This window comes from Oncorhynchus mykiss, chromosome 26 (assembly GCF_057628025.1).
Source record: "Oncorhynchus mykiss isolate SJ-2025 chromosome 26, ASM5762802v1, whole genome shotgun sequence".
Lineage (NCBI taxonomy): Eukaryota > Metazoa > Chordata > Actinopteri > Salmoniformes > Salmonidae > Oncorhynchus > Oncorhynchus mykiss.
Window position 1 is genome coordinate 33,056,754 of NC_143047.1, and position 24,820 is coordinate 33,081,573.

The window sequence follows — 24,820 nt, forward strand, 5'->3', positions numbered from 1 at the left end:
GTATTCTGACTGTAGGGATGTTGGTTAGGGACAGGTGTACATGGCCACTGCCTGTGGAGTCCAGTATTCTGACTGTAGGGATGTTGGTTAGGGACATGTTGTACTTGGGTAACTGCCTGTGGGGTCCAGTATTCTGACTGTAGGGATGTTGGTTAGGGACAGGTGTACTTGGCCACTGCCTGTGGGGTCCAGTATTCTGACTGTAGGGATGTTGGTTAGGGACAGGTGTACTTGGGTAACTAACTGCCTGTGGGGTCCAGTATTCTGACTGTAGGGATGTTGGTTAGGGACAGGTGTACTTGGGTAACTGCCTGTGGGGTCCAGTATTCTGACTGTAGGGATGTTGGTTAGGGACAGGTGTACTTTGCCACTGCCTGTGGGGTCCAGTATTCTGACTGTAGGGGATGTTGGTTAGGGACAGGTGTACATGGGTAACTGCCTGTGGGGTCCAGTATTCTGACTGTAGGGGATGTTGGTTAGGGACAGGTGTACATGGGTAACTGCCACCATTGGAGCCAACGCTGCTGGAGAGCAGAGCCACTTCTGGAGAGTAGCAGGTTCTGGAGAAGACCACCTGTTCATTTGGACTGTGTATTATATACTGCGCTGCCTATGGGATCTCAAAGCAGAAGTTGAAATACTGTACATAGTCTGTCTGTTTAGGACTACTAGGATATTCAGTCCAGTTCAATGAGAGATGGCCGTGGTCCTTTGTTGTATGGCTACTTAGGGAATAGGAACCCATCACAGACAGAAAAGGTGAGGAATATATTCTGTAATGGTTATAAAAAATAAAAAAAAGAAATACATTCCTATGTCCCATTTATGTTTTGGATTCCAAAAATAAAAAAAGATGTTCTGCTCTTTTCACTAATGGAAAATGTCTGCCTCTTGTTATATTTTCCAGTTTTTTAGTCGTTTTTTGGATAAGAGCGTCATCATATCCTGTATTTGCACAAAATACTTGTCTGCTTGCTATACAACCACTAGAAAATGTGTGTATGCATGGCCTAAAGTTTGCGGGGAGGTAAGGAAAACTGTCTCACTCATATTTCGGGGTATATTTTGTGCATACCAAACGTTTATAAATGAGGGCCCTAAAATGTAATTCCAGTACATGAACACAGCACCTAATTGCTTTTATGGGATTTTTTTAATGACAGTCATTTCATTTTAAGCAACTTGAAGCATGTCAATTCACAACTGTGTGTGTATATATTGACTTTGATAGGGACACAGGATGACACGTGTGCTGTGGCTGTTCCCCCTCTGTGGTGGCCTGTGTCAGGTACAGTAATGAATGAGGCTAAGGTTTACATCCAACTGCAGCTTTATGCAACCTGTCAAACAGGATTGATTGTACAAAATGATTGTGACACGGCAGAAAACGCTATGCACGCTGGACCGCTTTCGTGTAGTGTGTTTTTATTGGACACCAGATTGAGTTCTTTTCTCTCTAGGATTTGAATGTATTCACAATGACACAAACATATTTGACATATCTAAGCATGTGTCGCTCCACGTCTCAGCGTTTTGAACATCTTCAGTTCTATCACAAATGCTCCTATGTGGTCTCTCAACTTGAAACTAGTCAATGCTGTTAAAAAATGAAATGCATTAAATACAAACGCAATATTGACATTTCCTCTGTGGATTTTCATTGGATTTGTTTTTCTGTCTTCTAAACCTATAGATTGTATCCCAGAGCTTTTTCCGTAACCAAGATGAGATTGCAGTGGAGCCATGTGATACGCTATTTTGTCTTTTGGAGTTTGAGGCGTTTCTCTCTGTCAATGCTGGGGACAGTTGGATGGAGCAGATTTTGCTGAGGTCTTTGTGCAAACCTGTGGGATGATTGGGTTGGATGGGGTCCGCTGAATGTTGCTTGAAGCTTTTTGCCATTTCTGGTAGCTGGTCCAGAGCATGGAGGAATGGAATGGTTGACAGGAGAAGGTTGGCTGTTAGAAATAGCAGTAATTTACTGTACCTCCAAGTCACCCATCTCTGTCCACACAATGGGTGATACCTCTCCTCCCTCCCAGTCACCCCTTTCTGTCCGCACAATGGGTGATACCTCTCCCCCTCCTGCCAGTCTCCCCCTCTGTCCACACAATGGGTGATACCTCTTCTTTGTCCTTCCCCCCATTACCTCTGCTGTGTCATTCATCCACTCCCTCTCCTAATTTTACCCCCCCTTACTGTCCTTCTTTCCTCTCTTCCCCCTCTACTTTCTATCCTCCTATTCCTCTCTTCCCCCTCTACTTTCTATCCTCCTATTCCTCTCATCTTCTTCCCTCATCCTTTATGGTCATCCTCTGCCTCCCCTCCTCCTTCCATTTCCGCCTCCCCTGCTCCATCCGTCCTATCCTCTCTCCTCCTGTTCCTCCTTCCCCAGAGCCCTTGGAGGAGCACCACGTGGCCCAGCTGTTGAGGCGCTTCTCCACTGATGCCAGCCTGTGCCGCCCTCTCTCTCTGGACGGGGCACTGGCCCACCACCTCAACCAGTGCTCCTACCACCTCCGCCTCTTCCGTAACTGGCTCATCTCTGGCCAAGACCCCCTAGAGTACTTCTACGGTCAGCCCCCCAGCCCCTCTTCAACCCCCTGCCCTCCTATGCCCTTTAAACCCTCTGCTGTACTGCTTGCAGATCTGAGGTTTGGTTTGGAACTAGTGTGCTGCTAGTTACTGCCGCCGCAGTTGACTTTTGCCGCTTTGCCTTCGGGGGTTTGTTTGACGCATGCTTGCCTGAGACTTTTGGGAGAGCGGCTTGTCATTGGTGTGGTTTGGCTTTTTCAGGTGTCTTGCATTAGTTATCTGAACTGAATCTTATTTCCTCCCTGCAGTTCAGTTCTTATTTGATCTTGCTTCTTTTTAGTGCTAATGGTCTTAATTTGAGGGACTGTTGCCAACGTAGATCTTTTGAACCAGGACCTGGCTGCAGTTTGGAATGTAGCTGAGCTAGTGGATGGATGTTGTCAGATGCTGTTTGTCTGAAATTAAACCCATTGTGTTGTATAAAACTGCACAGCCTGTGACTAGATCACTTGTCTGAGATTAAACAACTACCGAGGTATTACTAGAAAATGGCAATTACATATCAACTAGTTTCTGGTTATAATGACATTAGTTCAACTAGTTTTGCCCACTAGGATGTTCCTGATACAACATACTCAAACCGTGTGGCAGTTCAATTTTGCATAGTAACGGCATCCCTGTCTGGTTGGTGTAGACTTTGGTTAATGCTTTTCTATCCAATAGAGTGAACTTGGTTGTAAACTTTTTCGCGATTGATGTGAAATGTACACGGATTGCAGTGAACAGTGAATGGATGGTCTATCAACTGGACTGATTTGATGCTTTGTAGACACCTTGGGCTGTATGATCTGAAGTGTTCCGGTGCTTTACTGACTGTCAATAAGACCCGTTTCACACTACTGAGTCGAGCTGAACTGTACTGCCCTGGTTACACATCCACCATAGTGGCCGAAAAAGACAGTGAAGAAAATATTCAAACCAGTACAGTTGGGGTCGGTGCAGTAGTGTGAAAGACAGCGTGCATGTCTGTCCTGCTTCCTGGATATGGTTTGAGTCGTGTGTCCACTACAATGGATAAAAATGTGTTGTACAGTAGACAGAAAGCGTACCCAAACTCGCTTCAACCCAGCCTGGACAAAAAAGGGAATCGAGTGCTCGACTGAGGGACTGGAAAATCCCAAATAGCTTTTCTTACCCCAGGACACTTCAGCAGGTGACAATATATAAAAAGGAGCGCTCTGTGTCTGCATTGATCTGAGTATGTATTTATTTATGGGACATACGTCGGCTTTGGGCGCCTTCTTCAGAGACTTGGGTAGGAAACCCACCTATATAGCTGAGCCATGATTAATACTCACGTAGTGCCGTGTGATCGCATCTTTACTCTCCTGTTAGTGTCCTGAGGTAAGGGATGCTTTTTGTGTTGTACAGTCGTCCTGAATGAGATGTGTCTTGTACAGTAGCAGTCAAAAGTTTGAACACACCTACTCATTCAAGGGTTTTTCTTTATTCTGCTGTCCAACTCATCCCAAACCATCTCAATTGGTTTGAGGTCGGGGGGTTGTGGAGGCCAGGTCATCTGATGCAGCACTTCATCACTCTCTTTCTTGGTTAAATAGCCCCTACACAGCCCGGAGGTGTGGCCTGGGTCATTGTCCTGTTGAAAAACAAATTATAGTCCCACTAAGCGCAAACCAGATGTCGCTGCAGAATGCTGTGGTAGCCATGCTGGTTAAGTGTGCCTTGAATTCTACATTTATCACAGACAGTGTCACAAGTAAAGCAACCCACACCACCTCCTCCATGCTTCACAGTGGGAACCACACATGCAGGGATCATCTGTTCACCTAATCTGCTTCTCACAAAGACACTGCGGTTAGAACCAAAAATCTTACATTTGGACTCATCAGACCAAAGGGCATATTTCCACTGGTCTAATGTCTATTGCTTGTGTTTCTTGTCCCAAGCAAGTCTCTTATTATTATTATTATTATTATTATTATTATTATTATTATTATTATTATTATTATTATTGGTGTCCATTAGTAGTGGTTTCTTTGCAGCAATTCGACCATGAAGGCCTGATTCACGCAGTCACCTCTGAACAGTCAATGTTGAGATGTGTCTGTTACTTGAACTATGTGAAGCATTTATTTGGGCTGCAATTTCGAAGCCTGGTAACTCTTATGAACTTATCCTCTGCAGTAGAGGTAACTCTGGATCTTCCTTTCCTGTGGCGGTCCTCATGAGAGCCAGTTTCACCATAGTGCTTGATGGTTTTTGCGACAGCACTTGAAGAAACTTTCTAAGTTCTTGAAATTTTCCGCTTTGACTGGCCTTCATGTCTTAAGGTAATGATGGGGACTGTCTTTTCTTTCTTCTTTTTCTTTCTTCTTTTCTGTTTCTCTTTGCTTATTTGAGCTGTTCTTGCCATAATATGGAATTGGTCTTTTGCCAAATAGGGCTATCTTCTGTATACCTCTCCTACCTTGTCACAAAACAACTGATTGGCTCAAATGCGTTAAGAAGGAAAGAAATTCCACAAATGAACTTTTTAACAAGGCACACCTGTTAATTGAAATGCATTCCAGGTGACTACCTCATGAATCTGGTTGGCAGAATGCCAAGAGTGTGCAAAGTTGTCATCAAGACAAAGAGTGGCTACTTTGAAGAATCTCAAACATAAAATACATTTTAATTTGTTCAACACTTTTTTGGTTGCTACATGATCCCATATGTGTTATTTCATAGTTTGAATGTCTTCACTATTATTCTACAATGTAAAAAATGAAAAACCCTGGAATAAGGTGTGTCCAAACTTCTGACTCCTCCTGTATGTGGTTACATGAATCAGACATGTCCAGTGTCTGCCCCCAGTATTGTTTGTGTGGAAACCAACCGTAGCAGAAATACACCATAATATTAGGGCAGTGTTCACCTTCCACCTCTAGTTCCAGAGAGTTACCCGGTGTGCAGGCTTTGGTTCCAGCCCAGTACTAACAAGCAAATGGAACTCTTTGTGATCAGCTGATGATAGTGCAGGGCTGGAACAAAGAACTAGGACGGCCGGTGATGACTGCAGTAGGGTGAGTGACTGGCCTTGGGGACTGGGGAGGTGGTTTTGGCTGTAGTAGTGGTCCTGCCTGCTCCAGAGACCCCTCTAACCACCTCTCCTAGCCCAGTCTGACTGAAGGATGGTGGGGCTGCGGGCCTGGGTCTTTCCCCTCTCTGACTGCAGGCTTTGAAGGCTGCTCCATGGTGCCCTCCATCTACCCACTGGAGACGTTGCACAACTCGCTGTCCCTCAAGCAGGTGGATGAGTTCATCACCGCCGTGTGTGAGACTGGTGGAGATGCCCACTCCAGGACCACAAGAGGTAATGGACTGTTACACACACACACAGGAAAACCACATGGACATGTCTTGACTTGACAGATATAAGATATCACTGGTTAATGAAACGCTTACTGGATCACAGTCCTGTGTCAACCGCTCTCCTCCTCACAGTCCTGTGTCAACCGCTCTCCTCCTCACAGTCCTGTGTCAACCGCTCTCCTCTCTCCTCACAGCTCTGTCGGCCATGTTTGACTCTCAGAACCAGCCGTCGGTGGACTCCTACATGCCTCAGAGAGTCCTCTCCTCCTCCGTATCCCCCCGACAGCGCTCTGACAGACCTCCCTGGTGTGAGTGTCCGTTCTCTTTCATGTAATTCATTTACCTTTTTAGTTTGACCGGTTAAGTTGTTTTTAGAGTTGCAATGGGGAGTATTTGAGAGTGTTGATTTGGGTTGGTATCTAGCATCAAATGACTGTCAGTAGGTCTTATTCTGGTGTGTGTACATGTACATTCCAAAAAGTGTTTATTAGAAGTTGGACTTGAAATTTCTCATTTTAAGGCTTACATGTAATTGCCTACCACAGTATCCCTAGACTCCACTGTCTGTGGGCTATTTAAAGTGATTTACTACTACAGTGGCCCACCACAGCCTGTGTTGACTATCTGGGTTTCCAACCCTCTCCCACCGCTGTCTTCTATCCTCTTCTGTAAACCACTTATTTCCTGATTTTCAGAGGTGTGATCAAGGACAGAAACGTTCTGTGTTTTAATGGTGGTTTTGTTCTAAGTGAAATCCCCAGGTACCATTTTCCTTAGCGGTGGGTAGGTTTGGCTTTTTTATGTGCTAACTAGCTCACAGTTCTTTCCTCTCTGGTCATGTCTTTCCCTGCACTCAATTGGAACCTATTAGCCACAATTTCAATATGATTAACATTACCTTAGTAAACATAATTGAATTGATAGATGACTGATTGCTTGGTACATTGATTAATTGATCATTTGTTTGGTCTCTGCAGACAGCAGCGGTCCATCCAGTACAGTGTCCAGCGCTGGCCCCTCCTCCCCCACCACGGCAGACGCCTCCCCCCATTTTAGCTTCAGCGACAAGACGCCCTTCACCCCCGAGAACAGCGAGGAGATCCACTCCTGCCATCACAACACAGTTCAGCAAGCCTCTACTGCTGGCCCCCAAACCCCCAAATTCTCCAATCCCACCAGCCCCATGGAGGACCCGACCACCCCCTGCCAGACACCCCCAGAAGACAATCCTGAGGCACCAGCCACCCCCAGCCACCTGCCCCTGAGTGGAAACTCTGAATCAAGGCAGGAGGAGCCAGGCGAGTCCCCTGCTTCAACTGAGGCCACTTGCGGTGAAGTTCCAGACCTCAGCCAATTGAGCCCGTCATCTTCCCCCCTGGCAGACCTCTCTCTGGGCCTTTTGGATGGATACCTCCCCGGTTCTCTCCCGGTGCTCCTGGAGCTCAGAGAGAGCGGCAGTGAGGCAGGATCCAGCGCACAGACGCCCCAGTCCCCAGGGGGGCCTGATGAGTTCTTTGACACCCAGGAGACAGTGGAGATGTGGAGGGGCAGCACGGGGAGCCTCCCCCATCCTGGGACGTCACTGGAGGTGGGAGCCCCTCACGCGTCAGAGCCCTAGGTGGGGGCTCAGAGAACCAGAGAAGGAGCCTAGGTCTTCTAAGAGGCTAGAAGGAAGTAAGGTAGAACTTCTAGGGGGCTGGAAGGAGGCTTCCAGGAAGCCCTTCAAAAACTCTCCTCTGCCAGTTCCATATGGTGAACCCCCAGTGGAGCATTCTAGTGACCTAGTCTTAGACCAAGGCCCTGTGGCTTGTAACTTATGTCTGGTGAATAGTGGATCGGGCTGCTGCTTCTTAGTGCTTCTCTACCCTGGTCGTGTTCATGAGGCACAGAAACTGAGAAAAAGGGAGAGTACTTCCTTTGACTTGTCCATTAAGATACGCGCATTTTCCATTTCCGTTACATAATGAACACGACCCCAGTCCCTATCCCACAGCTGTCTGTGAACCAGCCGTTGTAGGAGAACTCAGTGTGACCATAGAACTACCACAGAGTACAGTACAACATCCTTATCATGACTGTCATGTATGGATGTTTTTGTCCCTGTGTCCGATAGAAAGCCACTTGTTCTGAAGTGAACCTTTGTTGCTGGTGTAAACAGTCTATAATGGGTGACATCTTCTATCCACTGAACAGCCCTCAGTGTGCCCCATCTTCTATCCACTGAACAGCCCTCAGTGTGCCCCATCTTCTATCCACTGAACAGCCCTCAGTGTGCCCCATCTTCTATCCACTGAACAGCCCTCAGTGTGCCCCATCTTCTATCCACTGAACAGCCCTCAGTGTGCCCCATCTTCTATCCACTGAACAGCCCTCAGTGTGCCCCATCTTCTATCCACTGAACAGCCCTCAGTGTGCCCCATCTTCTATCCACTGAACAGCCCTCAGTGTGCCCCATCTTCTATCCACTGAACAGCCCTCAGTGTGCCCCATCTTCTATCCACTGAACAGCCCTCAGTGTGCACCATCTTCTATCCACTGAACAGCCCTCAGTGTGCACCATCTTCTATCCACTGAACAGCCCTCAGTGTGCACCATCTTCTATCCACTGAACAGCCCTCAGTGTGCACCATCTTCTATCCACTGAACAGCCCTCAGTGTGCACCATCTTCTATCCACTGAACAGCCCTCAGTGTACACCATCTTCTATCCACTGAACAGCCCTCAGTGTACACCATCTTCTATCCACTGAACAGCCCTCAGTGTGCACCATCTTCTATCCACTGAACAGCCCTCAGTGTGCACCATCTTCTATCCACTGAACAGCCCTCAGTGTACACCATCTTCTATCCACTGAACAGCCCTCAGTGTACACCATCTTCTATCCACTGAACAGCCCTCAGTGTGCACCATCTTCTATCCACTGAACAGCCCTCAGTGTACACCATTGTGGAGATCTCGCCAAAAATAACTGAAACAACATTTCAATTTGACAGGTGGGCTCGCATATTGCATCATGTACATCGCTACATACATACCGTTTACTATAGCTAGAATTGCAGCATGTCCACCAACTCATGGACATTGTAAAATAAGCTGGTTTGAGAGACATCTCATTTCAAGTAGTGTGAGTAATACGTTTATTTTTCCTGCTGGGAAATGTACATGTCAAAATGTCATCAAGTCGTTTTGAAATGCATTTTCAGTTGGCAACTTTATTGCAGTATATTGAAATCATGGTCTTGTCACACATTGAAATGATAAATGCACCACATGACTGGTCTGTGACATTTCATCAAACAGAAGATGTCACCCTGTGTGTCTCCCCAGTTCTCCTATTCTAGGCTCTCCTCTCCCTGTGATGGTCTGTAACACCGTAAAGGTCTGTTCACTTGATATGCGCCACAACTGTATTGCATCGAGCCAACAATAGCCACGGTAGGCTCTTTCTTGTTACTCTGTTCTTGCGCTGCACCCGACCAAGCAGCGCTCCACACCTTGTGCCAATCAAGTGAACAGGCCTTAGAAACTCCTGACTAGCAGCTGAGGTCTTTTCTTAGGGGTAAAGAAGATCTCCACTACATGTGTGGTGAGATTTATTATTTCCGTTTCCTCTTTTGAGATTCAATATACTCATCCGAGCCTGGTCCCCCACTGCACAGATGTAGGATCTTAATTTGAACCAGTTTGCTACAGCAGGAAAATCATCCTGCAGGAACTGGAAATGTAGATTATTATTAATGGACATTTTTGTAAGGAGTCATTTGATACATTTTAGGTGGAAATCACAAACTTCAGAATCCCTTTTAAACATCAAATACACTACACAATTTACATTTCCTGCATTGCAGGAAAGTTCTCCTGCAACATCGTGATCAAATGAAGATCTTACATCTATGTGCTGTAGCTAGCTCTTCTATTGTTGTCAAGCCATACATGTTGTCACGACAATGAACGCAAACACACAGGAGTTGGCTAAAGCACAAACGGACTGGAGCACCAGGCTACTATCCCTGTAGCCCCTAGTCACTTCCCCTAGCCCCTAGTCACTTTCCCTAGCCCCTGAAGGACCTGCATAGGAGGGAGCAGTACTCTACTGACTGTAAAAAATAATCCACGTTTGATTCGATCACAACTTGTGCACTGCTTTTTTTTTTTGCCAAATTCCTTAAACCTTAACTACCACTTTAATATAAGTAATCATATAGAAACCATATGAGGAGAGATCTATATTTAACTTTGAATGACTCCTAGTGAGGTGATATTTTTAATGCAGAGCCATCAGATTTATTAACAGTTTTAACTTGTATCATAGCAACTGTATATTTTTGTAAAAGATCACCTCAAACATTACTGTATTAAGCAATCTTTTTTTTTCACTGAACAAAGGAGGTTGGGGTATTTTTGGATGGTTCTCTGTGGTTCCATTGCGTTAGACAGTTTTTGTTGCAGGGCCTGTGGACTGTTATCTGTGTGTGTGTGTGAGAGAGAGAGTAAATGAGATTCTGTATTTGACTATTGGGGTTGGTACAGTCGTATTGTGATGTACTGTAGAGATGATTATTTCTGTCACGTAACACAATTTCATGTCAGTCAAAGAATGAACAACACTGCTGCTGCATAGAAGCAACATTAACACTGTAATCTGTCATTGTTTCAGTGGACATGTACAGATGTGTCAATCTAAACAATGAAACTATATCTGATTGTGTGTAATACCTCTGGTCTGTGTCTCTGGCCTACAGTAGTGGTTAGTGTTGTCTGTTGTAAAGTGTTTGCAACTTTCATCTGCAATTCAGGATGCTAAACTACACTGAAATGCTATATCTGTTTGGTTTGGAAAGTGTGATTCATTTTGAGTCAACTTTTTGAAGGAGATGGAAAGTGAGTAGATAAAATGAAATAGCATAATGAAGAATTCCCTGTTTAGCTGCTATGCACTTCTAAACTCTTCATGAAGGCTTTACGAATGAAAAATGCACTTAAATGCTTTTGGAGCTCTCAGTGATTTCAGCCTTTTAACTTAAAAGATTCAGCTGAGAAAACGCACTCTGCTTTAATTTCTATGCTATTTGCTGTGTGGGGTAATCGGCTCAATGGCTCTATGGTTTCTACAAATGCAGCTTTATTTCTCTCAATGATGTTCTGAATAAAATGTCCTGTGAAATGATATTTCTCCCTCTGTGTGGATTTGACTTGCATGGCATGTGAGTACATGGCTGTCTGAGGAATGACTGGCCTTTTCATATAACCAGGCTTTTCCTGTTTTATATTTGTGAGCATCTGGACGGTACACAACGATTCCACAGCAACCAAAAGACAGTATGGTGGATTGTACTTGCAGTACATAGCAACCCTTTACCAGCAGATAACAATATGGTTTACATTGACAATGCTTTTGTCTAGATAACATGGCTCAAATCATATATTCATAAAAATGTCATCTAAATTGTGATTTGAATTGGTATGTTGGTGGCAGCGAGCGGTGGGTTATTGACTGATTGGGTCTACAGGGGTGCATCCTCACCCCTTTTTACGTTGACAGTATTTCCCATCCCCCAGTAGGTCAGTGACGTGAGCACTAGCATTTTGTTAATGGTGTCATACAGCCCAGTAATGTCATTGGGGCAACAACTGCCAGATGCCTCGTGCAACAGGGGCCTGTTCAATGAAACAGAATGTTCTGATAAAAATGTGTTGTCTCATGTACCATTGTCATGTATACCAAACAAAAATATAAACGCAACATGTAAAGTGTTGGTCCCATTTTCATGAGCTGAAATGAAACAACTAAAACCAGATAAAAAAGTAATGGAACAATAAATGTTTTAAATACGATAGTCTTAGAGAACAAACGATCAGGGTTCTTCTAAAATGTAAGAAATGGCATTGAATTTGTTCCAATATTTGAGTCACTCAGATACTCTAAGAACAAGGCAAAGCCACGAGAAAATTTGTATTATTGAAGAAAATTGGCTTTAAAACTGAATGTGTTCTCAGCCGCATGGTGCGGCAGGTAGCCTAGTGGTTAGAGCGTGGGGACAGTAACCAGCAGGTAGCCTAGTGGTTAGAGCGTGGGGACAGTAACCAGCAGGTAGCCTAGTGGTTAGAGCATTGGGCCAGTAACCAGCAGGTAGCCTAGTGGTTAGAGCGTTGGGACAGTAACCAGCAGGTAGTCTAGTGGTTAGAGCATTGGGCCAGTAACCAGCAGGTAGCCTAGTGGTTAGAGCGTTGGGACAGTAACCAGCAGGTAGTCTAGTGGTTAGAGCATTGGGCCAGTAACCAGCAGGTAGCCTAGTGGTTAGAGCGTTGGGACAGTAACCAGCAGGTAGCCTAGTGGTTAGAGCGTGGGGACAGTAACCAGCAGGTAGCCTAGTGGTTAGAGCGTGGGGACAGTAACCAGCAGGTAGCCTAGTGGTTAGAGCGTGGGGACAGTAACTGGAAGGTTGCTGGATCAAATCCCTGAGCTGACCAGGTCAAAATCTGTTGTTCTGCCCCTGAGCAAGGCACTGTTCCCCAGGGGCCGAAGACGTGGATGTTGATTATGGCAGCTCCCTCGCACCTCTGTGATTCAGAGGGGTTGGGTTGAATGCGGAAGACATATTTCACTTGAATACATTGTTGGGCAACTGACTTTCACAAAATGTGTAGAAATGTGTAGAATTGCAGCAAACTATCTTTAAAAAAAGCAACATTTTGTCTCATTCTGAATGCAACCTCCCAGAATAGAGCCGAAAATTGATCAGATACATTCTACAGAGCTGTGTCCACGGAAGTGAGGAGGCTGGTAAAACCAATAACCCAACATGTGAACTCATTCAAACACTGCATGCTGGCAGTGCGAAGACCATTTTTGTTGTGTGCTTTACCCCGTTAGCCTCCATATGCAGATTTGATTGAATAAGGCCTCAGTGACTTGGCTGAAAAAGAAAGTGGAAGCTTGTGAGACGTCCTTTAATCGAAGTGCAAATCACGAACGCTGCAGTAGGGATTCTATTGATTGCCTCTGCTCCCTTTGTCTATCTGTGAGGCTGTGATTGTGTTAGCAGGAGACAGACTGCTCATAATGATTTCCACTAAGGCTGTGTCTGTCTCCTGCCTGAGAGAAATGGCGAGAAAGGGGTGGAGAGAGGCCATCTGGTGGGAAAGGCCAGCAGCGCTAGCTAGCTACTGTCTGTAGCTAGCTCTTTGTTCTTTACACAAGTTCAATGATGACTCAGAAACCAATCCAGCATTAATCTGTTGCTATGACATTAACCCTCGCTCGTTTCTGCCACTATAGAGGTCGGAGTAGACCGCTGTACAAACGCTGGAGGGAGGGAAAGTAATAACATGTTATTAGGTGCGGCAGGTAGCCTAGTGGTTAGAGCGTTGGGACAGTAACCAGCAGGTAGCCTAGTGGTTAGAGCATTGGGCCAGTAACCAGCAGGTAGCCTAGTGGTTAGAGCGTTGGGACAGTAACCAGCAGGTAGCCTAGTGGTTAGAGCGTTGGACCAGTAACCAGCAGGTAGCCTAGTGGTTAGAGCGTTGGGACAGTAACCAGCAGGTAGCCTAGTGGTTAGAGCGTTGGGACAGTAACCAGCAGGTGGCCTAGTGGTTAGTGTTGGGCTAGTAACCAGCAGGTAGCCTAGTGGTTAGTGTTGGGTCAGTAACCGAAAGGTCAGCTCGGGGATTCGATCTAGCAACAAGGTAAAAATCTGTTGTTCTGCCCCTCAAGGCAGTTAACCCACTGTTCCTGAGCCGTCATTGTAAATAAGAATGTGTTCTTAACTGACTTGCCTAGTTAAATAAAGGTTACATTAAAAATAACCACGACATCGTCCAATTTAATATCAATAAAAGCCTTTATCCCTTGAAATGCTGTCAGCTGCTGACTCAGCAGTCCAATGCATTTAACTGTATAAGTGTTAACAGCAGGGGAGGTGAGTTAGTTTCCGTCTAGTGCTCTGTATTGTCCTCATTGCTCCATTGAGAGTAGTCAGGTGGGTCGTTCTTCAATTGCTATGGAATTTTGAAAGAAATGTACTTACTTTTCCAATTCCAAATATGGTAGCAAAATGACTTTCTTTTAACAATGCATAAACAAAGTTTAGCAGTATAAAGGACTTGCATTATGTTTTATCATTGATAACCAGTTCAATACTCTGTTCAGCAGGAAAAAATGATGTGTTGGAAACATCCTAAAAAGGTCTTTAGGGACATCCTGAGCTGGGAACTAGATAAAAAAAAAAACCTCTAGGAGACTAAGACAGAGCGTTCTAAAAACGTGAATTAAACAAACTCCTTCAAAATGGCATTGTAACAGTTCAGTGAGATTTGGGCCAACCATGGTATAGATAACCATCTGAAATGCTACTGTTGGACCAAATGGCGGCCATCCGACATTACCCCATTGCCCAGTACTGACAGTTGGAACACAAACACACAGGAACACTGCTCCACATTCATTCAATTTCAGAAAAGAGAGGAGAAAAGGAAGAACAGGCTCCGGCTACATCTGTTGGTCCTACTACATCGAGCTCATGTGACCTTGCGGATGATGTCATAATCGTTGCCATTCAGCGTGTGCCAGCTGGGGTATTCAACAGATCGCTGCTCATTCGCCAGCCGCTCAAAGCACGGATTGTACCCCGAGTTCGCCTCAAGACAATGGCTGATAAATTGTGTAAGCACAGTGGCAGAGTATTTGATCAGATCAATTCAGGCACAATCTAGACCTATTCCAAATACTAATTATACAGATCGAATAACTGCTCTGTTGTAGATTAACTGTATCTTTCCACCATGTCAGTTTTACAATGTAAATACTCATCACTTTAACTGATCTCAGTGACAGTAGAAAAAAGGGCCTTACTGCCTTCAACATTACATCCCTTGCCCAAATTGTGGAAATTCCCCCCACCCTCCTAAAGACAGACACTGATGTGCTGCCAAGGCTGGCCAATCTGCACATTGTCCCCCTGTCCAGACCTCCTTTCATATGCAGAGGGAGATTATTCAGGGTTCAGTCTCCCCTTCTTCACCACAGCATGACATCATCCCTAAATTCACTGTGACATAATCCCCAAATTCACCATGACATCATCCTGAATTCACCATGACATCATCCCCAAATTCACAGGCATGTTGGGATACAGACGTGGGGTCCTCAGCCAGTGCTATTATACACAAGGCTATGGCTGTGTCCCAATTCTCCCCCATCTCCTGAAATGTGCACTTTCTCACATGGATTTAACAAGGTCAGATTTGCGCCATTTAAAAAAATTAATTATTTCACCTTTTATTTAACCAGGTAGGCCAGTTGAGAACAAGTTCTCATTTACAACTGCGACCTGGTCAAGATAAAGCAAAGCAGTGCGACAAAAACAACACAGAGTTACACATGGGATAAATAAACGTACAGTCAATAACACAATAGAAACATCTATATACAGTGTGTGCAAATATAGTAAGACTAGGGAGGTAAGGCAATAAATAGGCCATAGTGGTGAAATAATTACAATTTAGCATTAACACTGGGGTGATAGATGTGCAGATGATGATGTGCAAGAAGAGATACTGGGGTGCAAAAGAGCAAAAAAATAACAATATGGGGAGGAGGTAGTTGGGTGGGCTATTTAAAGATGGGCTTGTGTACAGTTGCAGTGATCGGTAAGCTGCTCTGGAAGCTTCAGTGACTTTTGCAATTCGTTCCAGTCATTGGCAGCAGAGAACTGTAAGGAAAGGCGGCCAAAATAGCTGTTGGCTTTGGGGATGACCAGTGAAATATAACTGCTGTAGCGCGTGCAACAGGTGGCCAGTGAGCTGAGATAAGGCGGGGCTTTACCTAGTAAAGATTACCTGGAGCCAGTGAGTTTGGCAATGGATATGTAGCGAGGGCCAGCCAATGAGAGCATACAGGTCGCAGTGGTGGGTAGTATATGAGGCTTTAGTGACAAAACGGATGGCACTGTGATAGACTACATCAAATTTGCTGGGTAGAGTTTCGGAGGCTATTTTGTAAATGACATCGCCGAAGTCGAGGATCGGTAGGATAGTCTTATGAGGGTATGTTTGGCAGCATGAGTGAAAGATGCTTTGTTGCGAAATAGGAAGCTGATTCTAAATTACATTTTTGATTGGAGATGCTTAATGTGAGTCTGGAAGGAGAGTTTACAGTCTAACCAGACACCTAGGTATTTGTAGTTGTCCACATATTCTAAGTCAGAACCGTCCAGAGTAGTGATGCTAGTCGGGCGGGTGGGTGCAGGCAGCGATTGGTTGAAGAGCATGCATTTAGTTTTACTAGCATTTAAGAGCAGTTGGAGGCCACGGAAGGAGTGTTGTATGGCATTGAAGCTCGTTTGGAGATTTGTTAACACAGTGTCCAAGGAAGAGCCAGATGTATACAGAATGGTGTCGTATGCGTAGAGGTGGATCAGAGAATCACCAGCAGCAAGAGCGACATCATCATTGATATATACAGAGAAAAGAGTCGGCCCAAGAATTGAACCCTGTGGCACCCGAGAGACTGCCAGAGGTCCGGACAACAGGCCCTCCGATATGACACACTGAACTCTATCTGAGAAGTAGTTGGTAAACCAGGTGAGGCAGTCATTTGAGAAACCAAGGCTATTCAGTCTGCCGATAAGAATGCAGTAATTGACAGAGTCGAAAGCCTTGGCCAGGTCGATGAAGACGGCTGCACAGTACTGTCTTTTATTGATGGCGGTTATGGTATCGTTTAGGACCTTGTGCGTGGCTGAGGTGCACCCATGACCAGCTCGGAAACCAGATTGCAGATCGGAGAAGATACGGTGAGATTCGAAATGGTCAGTGATCTGTTTAACTTGGCTTTCGAAGACTTTAGAAAGGCAGGGCAGGATGGATATAGGTCTGTAACAGTATGGGTCTAGTTCCACCCAGCTCCTTCTCTTTGTGTGTGTGAGAGGTGGAAACCTCCACCAGTTTACCATCGATCAGCAGTCTCCTCCTTTTGAAGAGCTTTAGGGATCTCAGATGATACAAAAGAGGTTGAACAGGCTTGTAATAGGGGTTGCAACAGTTGCGGCGGATAATTTTAGAAAGAGAGGGTACAGATTGTCTAGCCCAGCTGATTTGTAGGGGTCAAGATTTTGCAGCTCTTTTAGAACATCAGCTATCTGGATTTGGGTGAAGGAGAAGCGGGGGGAGCTTGGACTAGTTGATCCAGGGGGTGCAGAGCTGTTGGCCGGGGTAGGGGTAGCCAGGTGGAAAGCATGGCCGGCTGTAGAAAAATGCTTATTGAAATTCTCGATTATCGTAGATTTATCTGTGGCGACAGTGTTTCCTAACCTCAGTGCAGTGGGCAGCTGGGACAGTTTGGGGAATTAGTCATACAGGATGCACATTTCTGTTAGGAAAGCAAAGGCTAGCTTTTTCAAACTGATTGGTTCCTGACTTTCCTGAAAAGTTGTATATCGCGGGGGCTATTCGATGCTAATGCAGTAAGCCACAGGATGTTTTTGTGCTGGTCAAGGGCAGTCAAGTCAGGAGTGAACCAGGGGCTATATCTGTTCTTAGTTCTAAATTTTTTGAATGGGGCATGCTTATTTAAGATGGTGAGGAAAGCACTTTTAAAGAACAACCAGGCATCCTCTACTTACGGGATGAGGTCAATATCCTTCCAGGATACCCCGGCCAGGTCGATTAGAAAGGCCTGCTCGCTGAAGTATTTTAGGGAGTGTTTGACAGTGATGAGGTGTGGTCGTTTCACCGCGGACCCATTACGGACGCAGGCAATGAGGCAGTGATCGCTGAGATCCTGGTTGAAGACAGCAGAGGTGTATTTGGAGGGCAAATTGGTCAGGAGGATATCTATGCGGGGCCCATGTGTACGGATTTAGGGTTGTACCTGGTGGGTTCCTTGATCATTTGTGAGAGATTGAGGGCATCTAGCTTAGATTGTAGGACAACCGGGGTGTTAAGCATATCCCAGTTTAGGTCACCTAACAGTACGAACTCTGAAGATAGATGGGGGGCAATCAATTCACATATGGTGTCCAGGGCACAGCTGGGGGCTGAGGGGGGTCTATAACAAGTGGCAACAGTGAGAGACTTATTTCTGGAAAGGTGGATTTTTAAAACTAGAAGTTCTAACTGTTTGGGCACAGACCTGGATAGTAAGACAGAACTCTTCAGGCTATCTCTGCAGTAGATTGCAACTCCGCCCCCTTTACCAGTTCTATCTTGATGGAAAATGTTGTAGTTGGGGATAGAAATTTCAGAATTTTTGGTGGCCTTCCTAAGCCAGGATTCAGACCAGGCAAGGACATCCGGGTTGGTGGAGTGTGCTAAAGCAGTGAACAAAACAAACTTAGGGAGGACGCTTCTGATGTTAACATGCATGAAACCAAGGCTTTTGCGGTTACAGAAGTCAACATATGAGAGCGCCTGGGGAATAGGTGTAGTACTGGGAGTTACAGGACCTGGGTTAACCTCTACATCACCAGAGGAGGAGTAGCATAAGGGTACGGCTAAAGGCTATAAGAACTGGTCGTCTAGTGCGTTGGGAACAGAGAATAAAAGGAGCAGATTTCTGGACGTGGTGGAATAGATTCAGGGCATAATGTACTGAAAAGGGTATGGTAGGATGTGAGTACAGTGGAGGTAAACCTAGGCATTGAATTCAACATTTGTATTTATTATGGATCCTCATTAGCTACTGCCAAGGTATCCTGGCACTCATTTCAGAAGTTACCTGAAATCAGACACAGTTGAGGCTTTTTGTATTCTTCAATACATGTTTTATTGATGATCACCACACTTTCCCCCTTTGACAATAAATCTGCTGAAGTTCTATGTTCCTAAAGATAGATAGAGAAGTATATTGCACTTAAAACAAAAGATTTAAGAACAGTCATGAAGCTTGCAAAAAGAAAGAGGAAAGCGATCCCAACGCCTTCCTTCCAGCACAGCCAGTGGAGGCAAGACGACGACCTTGCACCAGCCTTCCCCATACCATCCACAGTTAGCTTTTTAAATATGCATCTTTTAAAATAGCCTTTCTATTTTATTCATTTTTAAACTATTACCTACAGGATTAGAACCAATAAGGTAGCATGCACAGACAAGCAGAGTTTATTGGAATGATGGACAATCTTCATGAGGATTTTCTACATCAGGATTCTGAGGAGTTTTGGAGAATTCAACTGAATTATTATTTTTGCACAATACATTGTTACTGTTTTTGTTCTTAGTTTTTTTTATTTGGAAAAATTCACTGTGTGAACCATTATAAATACCCTAGATATAAAATGTATTGATATAGTGATCCGAGTCACTATCTGGCAGTCAGTTTTGTGTGTTGTGGTTTGTGTATGTCTATGAATACAATGTTAATTCTAGTCTTCAGAATGACGCTGACATGAGTTAACAGTTGATGTCTCTGTTAAGACAACCTTGAAGTCAAAGACCACAGGAAAACTGGTTAAATTACAGCACAAGAAGATTGAGCATCTTCTCATATAGTTGCTGAGATATAAAGGGATACTGTTGTTCTGAATCCCATTCTCTACATGAAAGCCAATTGCAAGCACTGGAAAATGATCCAATCTTTGTTATACAGAATGTTCTCTCAGCTAAACAATATAGCAGGCATGTTAGTTTCCCTTTGACTGTTAGTAAGACAGTTAGTTACCTGTACGGTCAAAAATCAGTCTCTTAAAATGTAGAACTTGTCCAGTTTTCTTTAATCAATCGCTGACTAATTAATTCCCCTCGTTTCTCAGGGCAACCATTAGAAATAGACAGAATTCAGACAAGAGTAAGGAAATAAAATAACAGACATTCTGCCCTAAAAATAAGTTTGATATGCACTGTATTCACACACAATAGAGGAGACAGTCTGACTTTGACTGACAACCCTTTTGAGTTGATGGAGCAGAAATATATACAACTACTAACTAGTATGTCACCAAGGCAACCAAGATATCAATGTCCTCCACGGAGAACGTAAAGGTTAATCTGCTTCTTCACATTCGGATCAGCTGGATCACTCAGAACTAGCCTGGTTAACAGACAGAGCAGTTCTGTCTCAGAACTAACCTGGTTAAACCTCTCAGTATTGTTATCGCAGCCTGGTTAACAGACAGAGCAGTTCTGTCTCAGAACTAGCCTGGTTAACAGACAGAGCAGTTCTGTCTCAGAACTAGCCTGGTTAACAGACAGAGCAGTTCTGTCTCAGAACTAGCCTGGTTAACAGACAGAGCAGTTCTGTCTCAGAACTAGCCTGGTTAACAGACAGAGCAGTTCTGTCTCAGAACTAGCCTGGTTAACAGACAGAGCAGTTCTGTCTCAGAACTACTCTCTCTGATAATCTACATGGTCCGGTACATTTGAGCATCGGCAACGAGAAGAAAAAGACATTGCTGGATTCAAAGCATGTTTACTGAAAGCATTTGACAATTCATTCTATTTTCTTTGTCTCTATGATATTACTTACGGGTGTGTGCCATATGTGTCTCAGAAAAACTGGAATACATTGCTGAATATTCTGATTGGCCTCAAAGATTGCGCAATGGTACAATTTGTCTAGACCCTCGAACAAGGCATGTTATAATTTGTTCTTTGTAAGCCTCAACTCAATGTCATGATGCAATAAAATGGAATTAAAACATGTCTCTTTGTCTCGTTTTCTAACAGTTAGTTTCTAACAATCTACTTAGTTAGTCCCAATTCACAGTAAAACTAAAGGATACAATTAAACTGTGCACACAAATGAAAAACCATCTTAAATAACACTGAAAATTACATTCTAGACACACTGACTATAATCACATAAAATCAAAAGCAAATTGTACATTTTGTCTTTAAAAACATTCCAAGGCATTGAGTCAAGGTGAATGTGGTAGAGCAAAAACCTTTTGGCCTCTGGTCCCAAAGTTAACGATTCTAAAACAGCCCTAGAGCAGAACACCTATTTCCCTTTCCATGGGCATCATAAGGATGAAGAAAATAATACGACTCAATAGGAAATAACACGTCTGTCTGTGAGTTAACATTTCCAACAAAGCTCTCTCTTTTTCTGATTAAAAATGACTGCTTTTGTGTTAAAGAACATAAACACAATTGTTAGAAATCCCAAATTAGAGTATTTTCATATGATGAGGCCTAAAAGTTCTTAGAATAAGGGTTTGATCACAGTTGGTTCTTGTTAAGTTGTTTGATCATTTGTGCTTCATGTTCACTATCGCCGACAGAGAATATCAGACCCTGTGATCACTGACTGGTAAACGAACCATGTTAGTTTGCTAAGTAGGATGTGCAAATCATATTTTTGGACCTTTGCTTTTAGTTTAGTGATCATACTACAACACTGACCTGCCCACCTAGCCACTACTTTACCATGGCAACCCATCCTCCATGTCTGCACCAAACATGCCATGATGAGAACATTCTAATCTGCATCTTGAAGCTTTCAGTGCCAACATGGCGTTCGTTCAAATTCTGAGACTGAAACGGTGTTTGCCGAACACTGAATATCTATGGCTTTGCCACAAGGGCCATTTCAAGCATCTGAGTCTTCCTTGAACATACGACAGGACAGAAAGGCACATGTGGGTGACAGTCAAACCTCTATCATCTATGGAACCGCCCCACAATGTTCATCAACGTTTCATCAACGTGGTCTTAATGCACGGCGCAAACACCTCACAGACAAGTCTTCAGACACTCAATCAAACTATTACCCTGTACAGGTGATGGGCCATGAGCTCACAACCACATGGTCCTATTGCTGTAGTCATAACCAGGTTAGGTATGACTGCTCCAAATGGCACCCTATTCCCTATACAGTACACTACCGTAAGGCTCTGGTCAAAAGAAGTACACTACATAGGGAATAGGGTGCCGTTTGGGACGATACCATGATGGTCATAGCTGGAGTACATACCACTAGTCTACACTATCTTCACCTTACACAAATCCCAAATCACACCCATGTCTCTTAAAGGGTCAATACTAAATGTGAGAATAATCATATGATCTGTGATACCTTCCCAAAGTGTGGACCTACTCCAGTTCCCAGACAGTGTCGCTCTGTAGCTCTGCAGTTAAATAGCGGAGGGTTGTTGTCTTTACGTTGCGTAACATCTTTTAACCTGACAGCCTCCTTTCTATCAATGAGTTCATGAACACAAACAAGCTGCTTAAGCTATTTGTCATTTAGAAAGCCACACTATTCAAAGCCAATGTGTAATGCTTACAGTATGTTATACATGCGTATAAATGCTATGACGAGGAAGTAGTACATTGAATGTAGCAACATTGCAACCTGACATACAGTCATTAAAATGTTGCAATGAGAGTATTCTCCTTTCCTTTCACACAATAGCATACGTTGGCTTGGTCCAAGATATGTTTGTGGATGCAAGCTTGGAAAATAAATGCAAGGGAAATCTACTGTGCATGTTGTATATTGTACAATATACACCAGCCCTGTTCAACAGATCCGGATGTGTTCTGGCTGGGAACATTCTCAAAAGACTTCACTTTACAACCAGACAACACTGATAGTTATGATTTACTGTACGCAGTATGGCGCTTGAGAAATCCATTCAAAGTGAATTTCACCTTGCAGAAATTACATGAAAACTGAATGGCACACACAAAACCTTTGAGTATGACTCGATTTGTTTTTTCCACCCTATTCTACTACAAACATAATTATTCGACATCTAAAAGACTCTTAGAGACAATCTACTTAGAATATCATCTATGTCAATGTGTCAATATTAGGCACAAAGTTCAATGAGTGGCACGTAGATGAGAAAAGTACCATTGGCATTAGCATGGTGTATTCAGTTCTACAAAACATATAAACACTAAAGTACAAAATGTGTTTTGATGTTGTAACTTCTTTAAACAAAGATTAAGTCTGTTGTTGATGACTCTAACATTATAATAGGGCATACTTGTGCATGAGTTATGCCTATTAGAAGAAAATCTGTCTTACCTTGAAGGAAACAGTAACCATTGCCTGGACATTTTGCCTGGATTTCTACCGTATGCACAACCATACTTGTTTCCTTGAATAAACCTTATAATTATAGTAGAGGAGCGTTAAAGTCTGAAGAGCACCTTTATAATACAAACAATGACACTAACCATAATCAAACGTGTGGTTGTTGAATATCTCTGTGTCTAAAATGACACCCTACTCCACATACAGTCCAGTGCACTACTTTAGACCAGAGATGGTAGCTGTAAGACCAATAGGGTGTAATTTGAGATGTACTGTTATGATTTACCGTAAGAAATAAATCCCTAGAAAAGGCAGATCCAAAATATTTAAACAGACAGACTGAACCAGGGGAGCTGTGTGTTGTCCCATTACAGAGGGGAAGAGAGGGGGGTGGGGCTTAAAATTCGATCTTGCAGGCGGGGAAAGACTCATCCTGCATGACCACGGTGCTGCTGGAGGCCAGGACCATGATGTTTAGCTCCTGTTGCCGTTCATGGGTTTGCTGGTACCACTCCCGAGTCACATCTGTGTCATGGGTGGGAATCAACGTCACCTGCAAGAGAGAGAGTGAGAGGCAGAGAGATTGAGGTAATGGATAGAGGTAGGAGGAAGAAAGGAGGAAAATCAGAGGAGAAGAAGATGGGGAGAGCATTAGAGAGAGAAGGGAGAGATGAAAAGGAGTAGGGGGAAAGATGGGAGATGGTGATTTAATCAGGTGTTAAAGCAGACAAAAAAATCCCATGACTGAAACTGAAGTCCATCTCAGATGGATTGTCTGGGGCCAAGTTCATTTCCCCTTTCATGAAAAAAGTCATGACCATCGTGCTTTTATGGAAAGAGGATAATTTTGAACATGTATTAAACTACGAGTTTGATCAATTCTAGTCCCCTTGATCTGCAGGCCTATAAAAGGTCCTGTCCCTTGGTCTATATTACCAGATGTGCTATTAACAATAAGCTTTATCACCTGTGGCCCACCTGATGCAGCATAGTGTCTACACATACATAGGCTGAAGTATGGGGTTTATCATCTGTATTTACCCCATTGGACACAACATCCTGATTGATATTATTATTATTTATAATTATTGTTAATAATTATTCATTATTATTAAATCGGAAAAATCTGTTTTATTTCTTGGTTTCTATTGCAAAGTATGTCATTGTCCCTTTAAGAGCTCTGTTGCACAGCTGTGCCTAAACCATAAGAGCTCTGTTGCACAGCTGTGCCTAAACCATAAGAGCTCTGTTGCACAGCTGTGCCTAAACCATAAGAGCTCTGTTGCACAGCTGTGGCTAAACCATAAGAGCTCTGTTGCACAGCTGTGGCTAAACCATAAGAGCTCTGTTGCACAGCTGTGGCTAAACCATAAGAGCTCTGTTGCACAGCTGTGCCTAAACCATAAGAGCTCTGTTGCACAGCTGTGCCTAAACCATAAGAGCTCTGTTGCACAGCTGTGCCTAAACCATACGAGCTCTGTTGCACAGCTGTGCCTAAACCATAAGAGCTCTGTTGCACAGCTGTGGCTAAACCATAAGAGCTCTGTTGCACAGCTGTGCCTAAACCATAAGAGCTCTGTTGCACAGCTGTGCCTAAACCATAAGAGCTCTGTTGCACAGCTGTGCCTAAACCATACGAGCTCTGTTGCACAGCTGTGCCTAAACCATAAGAGCTCTGTTGCACAGCTGTGCCTAAACCATAAGAGCTCTGTTGCACAGCTGTGCCTAAACCATAAGAGCTCTGTTGCACAGCTGTGGCTAAACCATAAGAGCTCTGTTGCACAGCTGTGCCTAAACCATAAGAGCTCTGTTGCACAGCTGTGCCTAAACCATAAGAGCTCTGTTGCACAGCTGTGCCTAAACCATACGAGCTCTGTTGCACAGCTGTGCCTAAACCATAAGAGCTCTGTTGCACAGCTGTGCCTAAACCAT

General features: G+C 44.0%; 2 protein-coding genes across 8 annotated transcripts in view; one reads left to right on the forward strand and one right to left on the reverse strand.

The window, feature by feature from the left end:
* Positions 1–11,079, forward strand: part of LOC110513173 (inositol hexakisphosphate and diphosphoinositol-pentakisphosphate kinase 2) — a 53,468-nt gene extending 42,389 nt beyond the window's left edge. For 3 of the 6 annotated variants that reach the window (XM_090222759.1, XM_090222757.1, XM_090222758.1), the window contains 3 exons: positions 5,774–5,911; positions 6,105–6,218; positions 6,888–11,079. In XM_090222759.1, coding sequence (XP_090078885.1) covers positions 5,774–5,911; positions 6,105–6,218; positions 6,888–7,528 — 893 coding nt within the window. In that variant the 3' untranslated portion in view covers positions 7,529–11,079. Of the gene's footprint in view, positions 1–1,231; positions 1,289–2,395; positions 2,576–5,773; positions 5,912–6,104; positions 6,219–6,887 lie in introns of all 6 variants that reach the window. The other 3 variants (XM_090222755.1, XM_090222760.1, XM_090222756.1) reach the window with 3 other exon arrangements.
* A 7,569-nt stretch (positions 11,080–18,648) lies between these two features.
* Positions 18,649–24,820, reverse strand: part of LOC110506148 (microtubule-associated protein 1A) — a 64,525-nt gene continuing 58,353 nt past the window's right edge. For both annotated transcript variants that reach the window (XM_036963904.2, XM_036963906.2), the window contains one exon: positions 18,649–23,441. In XM_036963904.2, the coding sequence (XP_036819799.2) occupies positions 23,286–23,441 (156 nt within the window). In that variant the 3' untranslated portion in view covers positions 18,649–23,285. The remainder of the gene's footprint in view (positions 23,442–24,820) is intronic.